This window comes from Lindgomyces ingoldianus, assembly GCF_010093535.1.
Source record: "Lindgomyces ingoldianus strain ATCC 200398 unplaced genomic scaffold BDR25scaffold_7, whole genome shotgun sequence".
Taxonomy (NCBI): domain Eukaryota; kingdom Fungi; phylum Ascomycota; class Dothideomycetes; order Pleosporales; family Lindgomycetaceae; genus Lindgomyces; species Lindgomyces ingoldianus.
In genome coordinates, this window is record NW_022985168.1 from 289,163 (window position 1) to 306,492 (window position 17,330).

At 39.3% G+C, this 17,330-nt stretch overlaps 3 protein-coding genes across 3 annotated transcripts; 2 read left to right on the top strand and 1 right to left on the bottom strand.

Moving 5' to 3' along the window:
- Positions 1 to 8,865: 8,865 nt before the first annotated feature.
- Positions 8,866 to 11,345, top strand: BDR25DRAFT_332277 (uncharacterized protein; the record flags this gene model as incomplete). Its single annotated transcript, XM_033692735.1, has 4 exons — positions 8,866 to 9,367; positions 9,425 to 9,459; positions 9,515 to 9,684; positions 9,738 to 11,345. The coding sequence occupies exons 1-4, from the start codon at positions 9,039 to 9,041 to the stop codon at positions 11,343 to 11,345; spliced, it is 2,142 nt and encodes a 713-aa protein (XP_033550917.1). The 5' UTR covers positions 8,866 to 9,038.
- A 66-nt stretch (positions 11,346 to 11,411) lies between these two features.
- Positions 11,412 to 14,055, bottom strand: BDR25DRAFT_280799 (uncharacterized protein; the record flags this gene model as incomplete). The annotated part of the gene is made up of 3 exons (XM_033687842.1): positions 11,412 to 13,423; positions 13,679 to 13,906; positions 13,956 to 14,055. The coding sequence occupies 3 exons, from the start codon at positions 14,053 to 14,055 to the stop codon at positions 11,580 to 11,582; spliced, it is 2,172 nt and encodes a 723-aa protein (XP_033550918.1). The 3' UTR covers positions 11,412 to 11,579.
- Positions 14,056 to 14,274: 219 nt separating this feature from the next.
- On the top strand, positions 14,275 to 17,322 carry BDR25DRAFT_301579 (E3 ubiquitin-protein ligase-like protein bre1). Its single transcript, XM_033689611.1, has 5 exons — positions 14,275 to 14,607; positions 14,682 to 14,825; positions 14,880 to 14,937; positions 14,995 to 16,619; positions 16,673 to 17,322. The coding sequence occupies exons 1-5, from the start codon at positions 14,482 to 14,484 to the stop codon at positions 16,844 to 16,846; spliced, it is 2,127 nt and encodes a 708-aa protein (XP_033550919.1). The 5' UTR covers positions 14,275 to 14,481; the 3' UTR covers positions 16,847 to 17,322.
- The last annotated feature ends 8 nt before the right edge of the window (positions 17,323 to 17,330 follow it).

Sequence of the window (17,330 nt, forward strand, 5' to 3'; positions counted from 1 at the left end):
TTAGAGCGTAAGCTGCATCTAACATTTCTTTAACACGTTTAAGTAGTGTTGTTAGGAATGCATTAGTGTAGGAAGAGTAGTGTGGTGGGGTCTTAGCAAAAGTAAGCGACTTAGGTGTGTGAGCAACTCGCCTATGAAGTACGTTAGTAGAAAGCTTAACTTTTATGCCTAAAATTTAATAAAATTTAGACTAGAAACTAGATATAAACTAAAGTCCTTAATTAAAAATAATAGTTTTAAGTGTGTAGCTAAAATAGTACACTTATTAAATAAATAAAGTAGCTATTTTTTAAGCATTAATTATTTTATAGCAAAGGATAAAAATAGCTTATTTTAATAAGTAATTAATTATAACTATAATCTAATTATATCTAGACTTGTCTTTAAATAACTCCTTAAAGTTAATGCATAGGTGCTGCATTAGTTAAGCAGGAATTAGTAGAGGGTAGATAAAGCCTAGAGTTTAGGTCTATTTTAAATAAGCCTTATAACAAGAAAAGTAATTTTATATATATTATTTATAAGTAGCCTCTATACTCTTTTAGTAGTATTTTTAGGCTAGTAACTAATAAGTCTTAGTAGCACTTAGGTGTGCTAAAAAATACTTAGTTATAGACTTTTTAAATAAGTTAGGTACACAGTAATAAGTCTGCTAGCATACATAAGTAGTTAGTATAGAGAAGTAGTCTATTTCTTATTTAATAATAGTAGAGTAAGAGTTCTTACTTTTATGTAAAAAAAGCTTAATTTTTTTAAAGTAATATATTAATTAATTTTAAAGAATTTAAAAACATAAGCTAGTTTAGTTCTTTTATAATATTTAGTGTAGCTGCTTAAGTTATTATTTAAGCAATATAGTACTAGGCTAATTTAGAGTTAATTTAAAGGTGCAGTTAGTGCAGTTTTAGTAAAACTTTTAACTTATTATTAGTTTAAGTGTAAGGACGGAGCTCTGTACCACTACGCCAATACAACCAAAAAGGTGCGAATAATCAACCAACGTTAATTATTGCGTACAGAATAGTATATATACCCGTCGCACGTAAGCACCATCTCGGCCTTACACGTAAGCGCCATCCCGGCCTTACATTAAGCTGCTTTTAAATTTTCTACATCTTGTTTACAACAACTAAGAATGTCTGCCCTAGTGTTGTTTTTACTAGGGGTGTACTTAATTTAATAGCAATACTAAGCTAACTTTTTAGCTTAATAGACTTAATAAGCATTTAGCACCTTTATTATTATAAAGTACTTTAATAAATAATAATTAGTATATACTAGGGTGCTTATTACTATAAATGTAAGCTTAGCTTTTTATTATTTAAACACAGTAATAATTACAAATAGCTTTTTATTATGTATTTTCTAGTTTAGCTTTAAACTAGATAGGACCTTACTATAAAATAATACAAAGCACTAATTTCTATTTACTTATTTCTAAGAAAGGACTTCTGCTACTACCTTATTAAAAGTGTTAGTTTTAATTTTAGTTTATAATATAAAGTTAAAATAGTAAAGCATAGGTATACTTAGTAGCGCAGACTTTAGCTTTTTAAAAGCTACATTACACTCTAAAGTCTATATAAAAGAGGTAGTAAAGCTCTAAAGCGTAATAATTAGTTTTACTATATAAAATTTTTTTAGAATAAATTACTAATAAAATTTAGTAAAGCTTAGGAAAAATTTCACACCTGTTATAGTAGTAGGCGCCTGCTAGTTGCGTAGCACCTTTACTTTCTCTAGGTTAACCTCTAGTCCTTTGTTTAAAAGTATATAGCTAAAATACTTTATTTAAGTAACATAAAATTTACTTTTTTTAATCTCTACTTATAATCCTGCTTACTAGAGCCTTTCTAAGACTTTTTTAATATAAAGAATATAAGTTGCCTTATCTTTTAAGTAGATAAAAATATTATTAAAATAAGTAATGTAAAAATTATTTAAATAGTTAATTAATATATTATTTATATAGTGCTAGTAAGTTGCTAGACTATTACATAATCTAAAAAGTAAGACTTTATACTTATAAGTTTTATATTATGTTTAAAAAGTAGTACACTTTTTAGAGCTTAGATTTATCTTAATTTTATTAAAAGCTATGTAAATATTAAACTTAGTAAAAATTACTACTTTAGTAAGTTTTAACAGAAGTTTATTTATACACAGTATTAGATACATATTCTTATAAGTAAAAGTGTTAAGTTTATAGTAATTAACATAGATACATAAGTTACTATTTAGTTTTTATACATAAAAGATAAAAGATATAAAAAGGCTTTAACTCTACTTAATAAAGCTATATTTTAGATTGTTTATAATATATTTTTTTATTGCCTCTAGCTCCTCTAGGTTCTGTTTGTACAACAGACTATAACTGTTAGGGAGAGGCTCTGTAAGGACAATCTTATAGTTATATAGACAATGTACTAGTAGCTAGTAAGCTGCTGTGTAGCTAAATATATCTTAGTACTAATAGTATTTAAAGAGTAATTAGAGGTTTACTAATGCTTTAGTTTTATGTTTAGTGTCTAACTATAAAGCTTACTTATCTTTAATTAACTACTTAATTTTATAAATAAAAGTTAAAAAAAACTTATTTTTTTTATATTAAAATAAAAAGCATTTGCTAAAATTAAAGTAATAGTAGCTAAATAAACCTTCTTTAGACCTATTCTAGACTTTTTAATAGATAAGTAGAAAAATAATTTAAGTATTTTTAGACTATAAATAATAAGAGATCTATATAATTTTAGTAGCCTTAGTAAACCCTTAATGCAGTAGATTATTAGGCTATATAACTACTAAAATTAGTTCTTTTTTTATAGTGCGTTACATTATTTAATATCTAGCTCTACTTTTTTATTATATATAGGCTAGGTTAATTGCATAAGCAAGAGTAGTAAAAGTTTATAAGTAGGTAGATATTTACTAAGCTATATAATTTAATTTCTTTTTATATCTAAATAAAAATTAAAATAACATAACTATTTAATACTAATAATGCAATTCTAGAAGCTAAAGTCTATAATAATAAAAAGGCAGTTTTAGATGCTTCTTCTATTAATTTACATGTGTAGGCAGATATACTAGTAGACAGGGACTTAGATCTAATTTTAAAAGCCCTTAACTATAACTTTAAATAGTAAGTGTTAAATAGAGATATAAAAGCATTAAAATAATAACTTAGTAGTTAGTAAGTTAATAAATAGAAAACTATAAGTACTAGTATTAACTAAAAAATTTAAATAAACTCTAATACTTTTTAAATATAAAATAGTAGAAACTTAAAAGTGTTTTTTTTTAAATAAGTGTAATAAATTAATGTTTAATAAATTATACTTACTTAAGCCTAGAATAAAAAGGTTTTTTAAGTATTACTATTTTTTATTTAAAAAGCATTTAGATTAAAATTATTTATGTTTATAAATTTTTCTTTAGAATCTTACTACTCTACTTCTATTTCTTGTACCCTAGAGATAGGGCAGTTGCTAGTAAAATGTTTTAGTTTTTTATAATTATAACAGTTACTAGGAGTTGTCTGTCTTTCTAGGGCAGGTGTTTAGCTAGATTGTCTATAGGTAATTAAGGTAAACTAGAGTACTAACAGAGGTGCAGGTTAGGGTGCACTAGAATAGTATACTGCTTTAGATGTATTACTAGAAACCTTTTAAGACTAATTTATACTAGGTCTAATAGTAGACTATTAGGTAAGATTAACAGTTTACTTTAAAATAGTAGAGGTATTTCTTCTTTCTATGTTATAAGCTGTTAGGTAGGCTACTATAGTCTTAAAAAAGCCCTTTTAAGTGTGCTTAAAACCTAAGTTTAGTACTTTTAAGCTAGGTAGTATTTTTTTTATAAGTAAAAAAACTATTTTACTTTTAATATAAACTCTTTAATAGCAGCACTAATAAAGTAAGCTTTAAAAGTAAAAAATACTTTTTCTTTACTTATTCTTAAAGTTTAAAACACTTATTACACCTTTATCTTTTTATTACTAGTAATAAAGTACATTTATAAAAGCTTAATTATTTTTTTTATGTTTTTAAACTAAAAGTTGTCTAATTTAGCTAGGTATTTAGGCTCTAGGTATTCCTTTGCAATACTAGCAGTGTGTTCTTATACTAACGCTATGTGTGCGCGCTTACTCTAATAGTAATCTAAATTAATATTAAGTCTATTTATAATAAAGGCTTGCTATTATTTAAACATAAGTTTTTTACTATTTATAAAGTTTTTAATCTTAAGTGTGCGTTTAGTAAGGTAGCTTTAAAAAAGCTTAAAAGTACCTAAAAAGTCTCTTACTATTAGTGTAGTATAAGTAATTTAAGGCATTATTAGAGGTAATTTAGTAGTTAGTAGAGGATAATTAAGACTAATAGTTTTTAATCTAGTTAGCTATTTAATTTATGCTCTTAATTAAGCAACTTAGTTCTTAAGAGCTATACTACTAAAGTTTAACTTTAAATTTAGTAAGTTTTTAGCTTTAGGTTCTATAAAAGAGAGTTTAGCTATTAAGGTTAGTAGTAGTTTAGTTTTAAAAGTAGGTATCTTACTTTAGCTATAGCTAGAATAGGTTGCAGTCTTTATAATAAGATCTAATAGTAGTTAAAAGTTAGGCATTAGTAGTTGTTCTTAATTCTAATAAGTTATTAGTAGTTTTTAAGTTTTTACTTTAGCACACTTTTTATAACTTTTCTAAAAGTAATTTTAATTATAGAGGATAAGAAGTTCTAAACCTAAAAGCTTTAGTTAATAAAAGGTTTTTAAGATCTTATCTATACTAACTAAATAATTTAATATAATAGTATGTAAAAAATTATAACCTAAACTAAATTAAACACTTTTTAGAACTTAAACATAGTTAAATAAATAATTAATATAATGTTATTAATAAGGCTATTACTAGTAAAAGTAAGTTTTTTAATATAATATAATAGCGCAGGCAAGACAATAGGTCTAAATGCAGTATAAATCTACTTAGAGGCATATAGAAGTGCGTGGGGACTTAGAGACCTAGGAATACTAATAACACCTATAGGCCTTGTACGTAGGATATTAGAAAACTACTAAGCTAGCTACAGGGGCAAGGTGCGACTAAATACATGAGGGAATAGGGGTAACTGCGGGGGACTAGGTCAAGTCATGGTCGGGGCCGATACAGGGACCCTTCGGATAGGATCTGAGCGACCCGAGATGGAACGATTCGTAGAATTGTTACAAAGGCCTTCTAGGTGTAGTTCTATTTAGAATATTATTTCTATGTTAGTCTAAAATACTTTTTTATTATATTATATATAAAAGTAACATCTTATAAAAAATAGGTAAAGGTTTTTTAGTAATTCTCTAAAAGGCTTTAAAAAGGCTAGCTTTAAAGTCTTTTTAGCTATAATACTTACTTTTTTAGTTAAGATATTTTAAATCTTTACTAGCTTTACTTATAACTTATGTATTTAATAAGCATAACTAGTAGCCTTTTAGAGGCTTATTAGTTTAAAGAGGTTTTATAATTTTATTACTTTTTAGTAAAAGCTTATAATTTTTTATTAAAGGCTTACTAGTTTACTAAATTTTTTACTAATCTACTAAAGTTTTTTAATGTTGTCCTAGATTAAATTAATCTGTTCTGCTAAGACAGCTTTACTTTAGGTAGAGACTTCTATAGATTCTAACAAGGCTGTGTAGGCTATGTTAGAATCTAGATTATGTTAAGAGGTATCTATACTTTTTAAAAGAGTAGTGTTTAATGTTATAATTCTTACTTTATAGAAGCACTTAAGTCTTATAGTATTTCTAGGGGAGAAGTAGAACAGATAGTAGGGGCTAACAGTAGGGTGTACAGTCCTACGTATAGGCTAATAGGCTCTTAGAGGGGAATAAAGTAACTAGATTATAGTTTACCCTTAATGCAGTAGTAAAAAAGCTAGGTTAAACAGTCCTGTTAGATAGAATATATAGTGTAAGATATATAAATAGTATTATAGCTCTTTAGAAAGCTAAATGCTACTTAGTCTATGTAAAGAATAAACTAAACATTAAATATACCTTCTAAAAGTTGTTTAAAGTAGGAACTATATACATGTACTAGAGGTGCTAAGGGGAGCTAGAGAAGTTTATAGGAGCCTGCTAAAAGGAGCTCCCCTAAGCTCTCTTAAGCTCCCTAGACTTGCGGCCTATCCTTCCTATTAGACAACGCATTCCTCCATTACTGCGGGCAGCTGTGCCGCTTCCGTGTCCTCCAACTGGTCCATAAGCGAGCCCTGCCCCAATCCAGCTAGATTGTGGAGCACTGCCGGTGGAGTTACGCTGGTCCAACCGTAGACCGTAACATTAACCTCCTAGCTAGCACAGCAGAAGGATATATATAGACGGATAGCTGTACGCGACAATTATTAATAAAGCTGTTACTAGCAAAAGTAAGTCTTCTAATATAATATAACAGCATAGGCAAGACAATAGGTCTAAATGCAGTAGGAATCTACTTAGAGGCATATAGAAGTGCGTGGAGACTTAATAACCTAGGAATCCTATTAACACCCATAGGCCTTGTACAAAGGATATTAGAAAACTACTAAGCTAGCTACAGGAGAGAGGTGCAACTAAATACATAGGGGAATAGAGGTAACAGCAGGGGGCGGGGCCAGGCCGAGTCAGGGTCGGGGCCGATACAGAGACCCTTCGGATAGGTTCTAGGCGACTCGAGATAGAACGATTTATAAGAATTGTTACACCTGTAGCTAATATAGATAATTATTTATGCGCTTAGCATAATCTAGGCTATATTAGTATAAACTAGCTTAGTATGTTTATAAAGTGTTATCTAAAGCTTAAAGTAAAGTTTTAAGTATAAGTATAGTTAGTAGATATTTAGCTTATTATAAAGCTTATTTTATTAAAGTTGTATATTGTTGAATGGGCTCCGACAGCTAGCTGCTTATGGTATGAGCACTTAAGTAGCAAGAGTAAGAGTGGTGTACAGTGTGCACAGCGTACAAGGTAGGTAAGGTGAGGGCAACATGTTTCTAGTTCTATTGCTCTTTTCTTTCCTCTGTACAGAGGAAAAGAGGGATATCTAGATGTTCGCGCACAGAGGTTCGCGCACGAGCATCATGTGACATAGATACGTGGTCCTGCTCGTGCGCGATCGCTCGTATCCAGATCGTGACGCTGCTGCTGCGTACAGACATATATATTATTATTTTAAATACTATACTTAGCTTTAAATTACTCTAAGATTTTTATAAAAAGCTTTTTTATAGTTTCACTTACACTTAAACTTATAACAGCTAAGGTAAGATAATAGGTTTAAATGTAGTAACATACTACACTAATTTATAAATGTCTTAGAAAAGCGGAGCTTAGAATACTAAGAGGTATACATTAGTAGTAAAACTTTAACTTTAACTATCTCTATTAGTTTTAATTTAAATTAGATAATTAATAGCTTATTTTAAAGCTTATTTTAACTTTTATATTTTCTCTTTATAAATTTAATCTATTACACAAATATTTAGCTAGCTAATTTAAATAGAATTAAACAATATTTAAAAGCTAATAACTTTAGTAACATACTTTATAAGCAAGTTGCTTACACACCTAAGTTGCTTACTTTTGCTAAGACTCTACTAAACTACTTTTCTTATACTAATGCATTTCTAACAACACTACTTAGACATGCTAAAAGAACATTAGATATAGCTTACACTCTAGGCTTTTAAATAAGACGTAATACTCTTAAAGCAACATGCTGCAGCTATATATAGAGTTTTTTAAAAGATAATAAATAACTAACACACTAGATAACTTTTATAAGCTAATTTTATAGCTAACTTATAAAAGCTAGCTAGGTAATAATAAAAAGTAGGTAATTATTAAGCATATACTTAAGCTATATGTGTAAGGATTTTCTTGTTAGCTAGTAGCTATAGCTAATATAGCTAATTCTTTACCTGCTAAGCATAATCTAGGCTATTTTAGCATAAACTAGCCTAGTATGTTTATAAAGTGTTATCTAAAGCTTAAAGTAAAGTTTTAAGTGTAAGTATAGTTAGTAAATATTTAGCTTATTATAAAGCCTATTTAATTAAAGTTATATATATTATTATTCTAAATGCTATACTTAGCTTTAATATTTTTTATAAGGCTAAACTAGCTTTAAATTACTTTAAAAATTTTATAAAAAGCTTTTTTATAGCTATAGTTATACTTAAACTTTACTTTATGCTTTAAATAATACTTTATAAATAAACTAAGCTAGTTTATACTAACATAGCTTAAATTATACTTAGCATGCAAAAAATTAGCTATATTAGCTATAGCTGCTAGCTAAAAGCACAACCTTTATATATATATAGCTTAAGTATATGCTTAATAATTACCTACTTTTTATTATTACCTAGCTTTTATAAGTTAGCTGTAGAATTAGCTTATAAAAGTTATTTAGTATATTAGTTATTTATTATTTTTTTAAAAACTTTATATATAGGTATAGTATATTACTTTAAAAGTGTTATGTTGTATTTAAAAGCTTAAAGTATAAGCTATATTTAACATTATTTTTTAACACATCTAAGTTATGTTATTTAAAATGCATTAGTGTAAAAAAAGTAGTTTAGTAGAGTCTTAGCAAAAGTAAGCAACTTAGGTGTGTAAGCAACTTGCCTGTGATGTACGTTACAGCTTTAAAATATTACTAATATTAGTTAGTGTGAGGTAGTTTTAGAGTGTTATAGGCGGAATTGCAAGCTTTTATATAAATTTAGTAGAGGAAAGAAAATTTAGAGGTGTTGCCAAGACATTGCATGGATTAACGCATATAATAAATCCGAATTTCCTGCACAACAACTAACGGCCAACGACTAAAGACTCATTCTTTATTAAAAAGTCTGGGAATTGTGTCCACCACTTTTCAGATATATCTTAGAGCACATATTTGTGTTGTTCGTGTTTTTGTGTAACCTTGAATCTCATCCCAGAATCTCGCGAGCTACGAAGAGGATTTTTCCAGCCTGGAATTCGCCTCAATCATATTCAACACTATGTCCCGTCCTCTAACGACCTCTGACTTGATATTTCCATCCCAATCGCATTCCTTCTCTACCACCCTTCATTCCCTAAAACGCTCTGCGCTCTCCATTCACAACCGTCTCTCCTCCATCTCCCAAGACTCCGAATACATCCTCTCCATCTCCGAAGCCTATCATCTACCTCTTGTTGCAAACGAGCGTTGCGGGAGCTGGTATATTCCGCTCGAAAAGAAGAGTTCTAGCGCCTACTTCAAGAGCACGGATGGGCATATGAATGAATGGTGTTTCAATTTGCGGAGGCTCAATTTGCAGATTTTAGAGCCGATTGCAACAAATGGAGGGCAAGTGAATGAATGATATGGATTTCGCGCGACGGGGTAATATTAATATGGGTGTAGGTGTGTTATTGTCGACTCGACTAGGAGGGGTAAAAGTGAGTCGAACCACATGTTATTCCGTTGTTTGCTAGGAATTGACAAGAATATCAGGCATGCCCGATGCACTCTCCAAAACCATTCCAATATGGTGTTGCGTGTTGAACCGCGCAATATTTCCAGCCCTAGGACATCATCCTTTGTATACCCCTGGACATGCGGTCTCCCCGTCAGAGCATGCTCAGATTGAGCAGCGTATAGATGGCTTCGTTAGGCAGTTCCTCGTAACGTTTATTTTCCCCGGGCTTTCACCATTTGGCTGACGAGATCTTGCTAGGAAATTTGCAAACCAGACATTGAGACGCTATCTAAAACCCTCAAAAAGCCTCTGCGGCCGATCTGGGTTACGCAGCAATCTAATCTTCCGGAACGAGCTCCTCCGGAATCCAAGGAGTATAATCTGGTAGTGCTGTGCACCGCATCACGACGCGTGCATGGAGGTGAAGTATCTGAAGGAGGCTACATTCAAGGGGCCGCCGATGATCATGAGGGTTGGGCTTGTGGGCTTACTCCGATAGTGTTCTGGAAAAACAGGGGGAAGCTCCTCAGTACAAATGAGGAAGAGCTACCAGATTTAATCGCCGAGCTTATCAAGGAAGAGAAGGGACCGGATGCCGTACCGATTTTGATTCCACCAACGTCGAATATATCTGTTTCGTCAACGGCCAATCTGGATATCGAGCCCTTCGATATAGTGATAAGCTGCACGCCCGAACCCCTGACAACAACTAATCCAGAGCATCTAAAGAAGAAGTATCTGCACTTAACTTGTGGAATGGGAAAGCTCGGGTCACGAGATCTTCGGTCGCAACTTCCCCGATTACGTGACTTCTTCGGGGCCCTGCCAACGCAGCTGCAGAGTATATTAATATGCTGCCCAACAGGAAAAGACCTGTCAGTTGGCGTGGCTCTAGCCATATTGTGCCTTTACGCAAACGACAAAGGAGATATCTCCCCGCATCCCACTGGATGGAAAATCGACAAAACCTTTATCAAGAAACGGTTAGCATGGATAACAACATGTTCGCCGATTCTCAATCCCTCACGGGAAACGCTGAAAGCTATGAATGCCTTCTTGATGCCGGATCCCTCAGCTACCAGTCGGGCGGCTCAGGTCGATGCTCCAGCATCCAAGTTAGTTCTAATTAAAGTATCCACGGAAGTGCAAGCTCTGGAAAACACATCTGTCCATGGCAAGCAAAAGGCTGAAGTGAAAAGCTCACCTTCTCCAACGCTTTTCGCAAACCTCCTCAACAATCAAAAACCTTGGATCTTTACCCGCACACTAACATCGGCCCTACCTACACATCCGTCTGGAACAGTTCACGGCACCGCAATATTCACACCATATATTACAGACTCAACCACTCCGACCACATCTCCCTCCACACCTACCTCTGCCTCTCTGCACACACACACATTCCTCTACTCCGAAGAAGGTGAATTCCTCACAACCACAAACCTCCGACTCACCGTGCATCGGAAATACATATACCAGCTTGAGCAGCCTAACCCCATCCGCAGGCCCGACCCCAACGCCAACAAAGAATTAAAACCCTATATTAGCGTACATTTCTTTGATGAGGAAAAACCCGCTGCTGGGAAGGATGCAATTGGGGGTGTATTCGTTGAGATGGGGGATCTAGTCAAGAATCTTGATGGGGGTTGGGACGCTGGGAATCAGGAGAGACATTTATGTGATCGGGATTTGTACACTGCAAGTTGGAAGTTCGGGGGTGGTATGGTGAAGGGTGGTTTAGATGCTGAGGAGGGCATGAGAGAGGGGGAAAAGGAGGTTTGGTGGGAAGTATATTATGATGTAAAGGGGCCGAAGAAGGATTACGTCAGTGAGACACGGTATAGGAAGGAACTGGAGGGAGAATAACCAAAGTTTTATTGATTTAAGTGTGCATGTATACAGATGCAACATGACCCCAAAGACACGTAAACCCGACAATCTATTTCCATGTATATCCATATGGGTATCAAGAATTTCTGAAGCAAACGCCGAAAATGGGTTTGGACCACAAATAGGCCTTAGCTGTAACTTCCCATTGTCCCAAATGCAATCGGCTCCAACCATGCTCACAAGCCGGACCCGAGAAGAGCCACAACTCCGCTAGTCATCAATCAGTCCTAAAATTTCCACACCCTCCTCCTCTTCAAACACGACGGGCTGCTTCCCCTTTCTCTTTTTCTTTCGTGAATTCTCCTTCGCCGATCCATCAACCGCCTCATCCTCACTAAGTTCCGCACCCGCTAACCTCCTCTGTCTCTTCTCCTCGTCAAACCTGGCCTTGGCTGCATCAATCTCGACTTGCATAGTCTTCCTCTCTTCCTCAAGCTCGCGGTAGACAGCATCGACATCCACGAAAGCGTCGTCCGTCTGACCGGTTCTCTCGAGATATTTCCTCCATTCCTCGTTTCGATCATATTCAGGATCGCCTTCGCGACGAAGCGCAGCTTTAACAAATTCCGGATTCTCGCGCTCTTCGCGGGTGAACTTCGTTTTAATAGATCGACGCGTGGAACCGGGGAACATAGTGCTGATCATCTTGAAATCCGTGCCACATATCCTCAGGCCCTCGTAAAATTGTTCCGTAGCCTCCGCAGACCAGCGCATCGGCTTACCCTGCGCAATCCCCACGTAGTCCTCAGGGAAACGTTTGTTGTTGAACATCCAGCTCCGATTGTTGACTCTCCTAGTTAAGTCATCGTCTTCGACTACCTCGTAGCCCTCTCTCTCCCGTTCGGCATCGCCATCCCTATCGATGACCCCAGAACCTTGGACGAACCGAATCTCACCGTTGATCACATGCATTTGAAGTCCCCCGTTCTGCTCCGCCTCTGTTTCTCCATCCAATGCTTCGTTTCTGGTCCCTGTATTCCGGCTCCTCATCATAAGGGCCCTCTCTTCTTCATCTCGACGACGCTGAGCTACTTCCTTCCAATTAATCGTACGCATTTTCTTTTCGCGCTCAGACAGCTTTCCAACCTTGATATTATGGGATGCGAGATCATCCATAAAAGTGTCTTCGGGCTCGATTTCTCGGTCTTCGGCGTCAGACGGGGTTCGAGCTCGTTCTCGCGGCTTGCGTGGTTTCCTCTTCCTACGTGGAGGTTCCCCATCATTTTCTGCGCCGGATGCTTGTTCTTGCGTGTCTTCAGATACATTCTCGGCTTGTCGTGGCGCCCATTTCTTTCTTATCGATGCCCTCTGCTGACTCGGCTGAGCCTCATCGTAGTCGGCAGGGACTTCTTCCTCGGTTCCTCCGCCTAGTGCATCTGCATTTTTCCTTTTGATGCCTTTGTCTTTCCTTACTTTGCGTGGTTTCTTTGCTATGGGTTCAAATGCCTCACCCTCTGGAGTCGCGTCGGTAGCCTTCCTCTTGCCTTTCGCTCTCTCGCTGAGGGGTTTCGATCTCGTACGGCTCTCCTCACCCTCCGGTTCATTCTCAGCTGTAGGAACAGGACCAGGTCCAGTCTTACGCTTTGATCGAGACTTCACTGGTGGACGTGTGCTTGCGCTTGGTCTTATGGCTTCCTCCTCATCAGCATAGGCGTGCTGTCGGTTTACAGCAAGCCATGGGAGTACCCTTTTCCTCCTCTTCGGTTGAGCCTGACTGTTGGAAGGCGTTGCATCGGTTGGTTGTCTTGTGCCGTTTGTGCCAGCGACACTTGGAGATATTGCCGCAGGTGTCTCGGATGAAGTTGCCTGTGTGTTTGTGTCTTTCGCGGCCAGGGCACTTGCAGAGGTTTCCGCGGGCGTCTCAGAGGGAGCTGTACCTAGTGCGCTAGGTGCTATGGCAACCTGGACAGGCGTTGGGACGAGAGGAGGTACTGTTGTAGTGCTTTTAGCCGTTTGTTCAGAGGAAGTTTCAACTGCAGCTGGTGTTTCCGGCACATTTTGCGAGGACAAGATCGATTGGACATTGGGGGAAGAGGGAGGTGGGTGTGCCGTCACTGGCGGGGCAGGTCGCGCGGTCAACCCCTCTTGGGATGGAGATGGCCGAGGGTGCGGAGGTGATGTCGGCGCTGCTGGCGTTGCCTTCCCTGCGAGGATACGCTCCTCGGAACTAGCTGGGGGCTCTACTCTCCGCCTCTTCGAAGACCTGCCAGACTCAAGGTCTTCTTCGGCCCGGCGAGAAGGTGATAGACGAATCGTGGTCTCAATATGGTCATTTGTATCAGCCTGTTTTGCCTGTGGAGCATCTTGACGGGCAGGCTCTTGGGTGGCAGCTGGCGTGGGCAGAGCTAGCTGCGGTGCTGGCTGCGGTGCTGTCGGCGGCTCTTGGAGGGGTGCTGTCGGCGGCTGTATCTGCGTCTGTTCAGCTTGCGGAGCAGCTGGTGCGGGCGACTTCTCAGGCGGAGGTCGAGTAGCTTGAGCCGGACCTGGGCGCCGACGTGCAGGGGCTTTGGGTTTGAAGGCGCGGCCGGCACCGCTTTCTACGCATACATTTAGCACTCAGCCAAAACGGCTCTCGAAGCGGCTTACTGTTCACAAAGGCACTGAAGCCGCTGGCGGCTGGCTTTCCGGGCTGTTGCTTGTCAGGAGCCTCGGGCGGCGGCTGCGAAGAGCCTGCTTCTGAAGCCATGGTCGGTACTCTTCTCCATGAATGGGCCGTAATACTAAGGTTAAGTGAGGCCAGGTGGGAAGTGCAGAGAGCTCAACGGCTTGAGCGTCGCCAATTCACCAAATCAATGGAAGCCCGGGCCACCTCTGCCAAGACGCTAGCGCAGCACTAATTGCTCACGTGACCGTTAAAGGGATTCTTCCTCGTCGACTCTTCGAACAAGACACAACACTGTCAATCCCTCTCTTGACGGGCTCACACGACCCCTCGGCTCTCGACCCTCCTTCACCGTCGCTTCTTCCTTGTTTAGTTCACTCTTTCACCGTTCCTTTCATGACCGTCGCGGCTCGCTTTTGAAGCCTCCGCCCCCTCCCCAGAACCTCCTCTCCGGCTCTGATGAGGCTCGAGGCAAGAACCGTCGCAACCCCATCACTTGACGTCGTCAAGATGGAGGACCGCAAGAGGCCCGCTGGGCCTGACGATTCTGCGCCGCCGTCAAAGAGGCAAGCCGTGACTGTCAACGGTGCGAAGTCGCATCATGACGCTGACCCGCCCTGGAAAGATGACATCGAGGTTCGCCCCCAAGTCCGCCTCCATCCCCCATCGCAATCGACGAGAGCGACCGCTAATACTATAACGCGCGATAGTCCTTCCAGAAAGATGCCATCCTCCGTCAGATGCGCGAGTACAAGCGTGAGAAGGGCATCCTCGAGTCCCAGATCGCCGACATGGAGAAACAATCTAGATACCACGACGATCATCTGCGCATTATCGATGCATGGTTCGACCAGGTTAGTTGATACACCTTGCAGGCACGTTGCTGTTGATACTGATTGGTTGTGTAGATGCTCGATGCTATCAAGATCATGGTCGAAGGGCAACTTCCGACCCCTCCCCAAAGCGGTGCGTGCCTGCAAGGTCCCCAAGAAGGGTACGATGAGAAGTCTGACTGTCTTCCAGGAAACCCTGCCCCTTTTCCGGCTTCGTTGCTCTATGAAGATAGCGTGAACTTTTCGAAGCACCTGTCCTCTCGCTCTGAGAAGATCAAGGCCACACTGTCCAACTTCTTCACTAAGTTTCCTCCAACGTCTCCTCAGTTAGCGGATATTCAACAGCAATTGTCAAAGCAGTTAGCAAAGGAGAAGGAACACATTTGTGAATTGCAACGCGTCATAACAGAAAAGGAACAAATGTCCGAGCGCTTTCACATGGCAACACAACGGTATATGCTTGCTGAGAAGAAGATTGATCGGATCAAGAGCGCCCAAGTTCAAAAACTCGAAAAGCAGGCCATTGCTACAAGTGTTAAAGAGGAGCCCTCATCTGCAAGCAACGGTGCGGAAGCTGTCAATGGTGTCTTGAGTGGTGCAGCTAGCGAGGAGGTGGAGACTGCTCGAAATGAGGCTGTGGCAGAGGCTGCTAGGAGGAGGGAACAGCTGGAGCAGCTGGAAGCCGAGAATAAGAAGTTGACCGAGCAGGTGACCTCGCTGAATGTGAAGTTGGCTGGGCTATCTGACGATGATTACGCCAAAACGGATCTTTTCAAAGCTCTCAAGTCACAGCACGAGGATGTGATTAAGAGAATCAACAACCTAGAAGCCACAAATATTCAACTTCGGGAAGAAGCTCAAAAATACCAGGCAGAAAGGACGGCATACCGCATGCAAATCGACGAGGAAGCCCGTGCTACACTGGGTGAGACTGAGGGCAACTTGGTGAAGGCTGAGGCTGACCTTACCCGAATCCGTAATTCCCGGGACGACCTCCTGGCTAGGGTCGCGATGCTAGAGGCTGGGCACAAGGATAACGAGGCTTCGAAAGAGCAGGCAAGAGAGCTTGTAAGCGCACGGGAAGATCGCATTTCTGCCCTTGAGTCTGAATGCGAGCGACTACGGCTCCAAATGGCCGAGCATGAGGCTGCTGATGGTCAACAACCAGCAGCACTCGATAGCATGACACCCGACGAGCTGCGGAATAAGATTGTGGCTTTGGAGACCCAGTACAAACTCCTGCGGGACGAACTGCCATCAATGGAGGCCGCTTGGAAGAAAGCACAGGCTATTGCTAGCAAGAAGGTCGCTGAGCTTGCGGATTGGGAGGAAAGGATTGCAAGGGCAAATGCGGACAAGGCCAGGGCAGACCAGAAATTCTTTGCGGCGATGAAGACAAAAGAGTCCTTGGACCAACAACTGCGTATTTTGAAGGCGCAAGTGAGTAAGAGCACAGAAATTGTTGCACAACTAAAAGAGGCGGATTCTTTTAGTCGATCCCTGGTGGACAAGCATGAGAAGCAATTGGCCGAAATGAGAGCTCAGATGGAGGAGCTATCAATTCAGCACCGTGCACTCCAGCAGAAATTCAGCGAGGGTGCCATTACGTCTGAGGCTCAGGCCAACCAGATTATCGAGCTCAAGAAGCTTGCCGAAGCCAAGGATACAACTTGCCTCGCTGCAAAGCACGCCCAACGAGAATCCGAGACGGAGCGAGACAAGTTGAAAGCCCAAGTAGAAGGGTTGGAGAAGCAGGTTGATGTTTGGAAGAAGAAGAGCTTAGGCAACCAGTCCGAGGATACTATCTTGATGCGGGTACGTGCAGCCATACGCTTGTCTCATGTCGCTGTTGCTAATTTGGGATGCAGTCCATGCTTCAATGCCAAGTCTGCAAAAACAACTTCAAGAACACGGTCCTCAAGACGTGCGGCCACGTTTTCTGCGACGACTGCGTCCAAGACCGACTTGCACTCCGTGCACGCAAATGCCCGAACTGCGGAAAGGCTTTTGGCGGTAACGATCTCATGCGGGTACATATCTAATCCACCCCTGCGCGTCCACTCACTTGTTCAAAGTCACTAATCCAGTCACAATTCCAGTACTGGGTTTAATTGTACAGTATCTCTGTTTCGACGTGGCTACACAGGCTACGATTCCTTTTATGCCGGACAGGGGACACTTTGTCTTTCAGCTTTTGGCGATTGCGGGATCTGTGGTATACGGGGTTGGGGCGACGGATGGCGTCGGAGTTGGTGGCCTATTTTCCGGCGGAACAACAACCTTTTACAGCATCTTTTGCAGCGTCTCTTTTCCTGCCTGGAGGCGTGGCATTTGTTGCATGTGTTATTAGATCTCTTCTTCCTTGCCTCCTCTCTCTTTGCCAATACTTATTGCTATGAATGAGATGCGGATGCTAGGATCAGAGGAGCGTGGTTACTGACACTGACTGGCTGGCATTTGCTTGGAGTATGTGGATGGATGGGGTGAATGGATAGGTGCAATGGAATAAGACACAAATAGTTCATA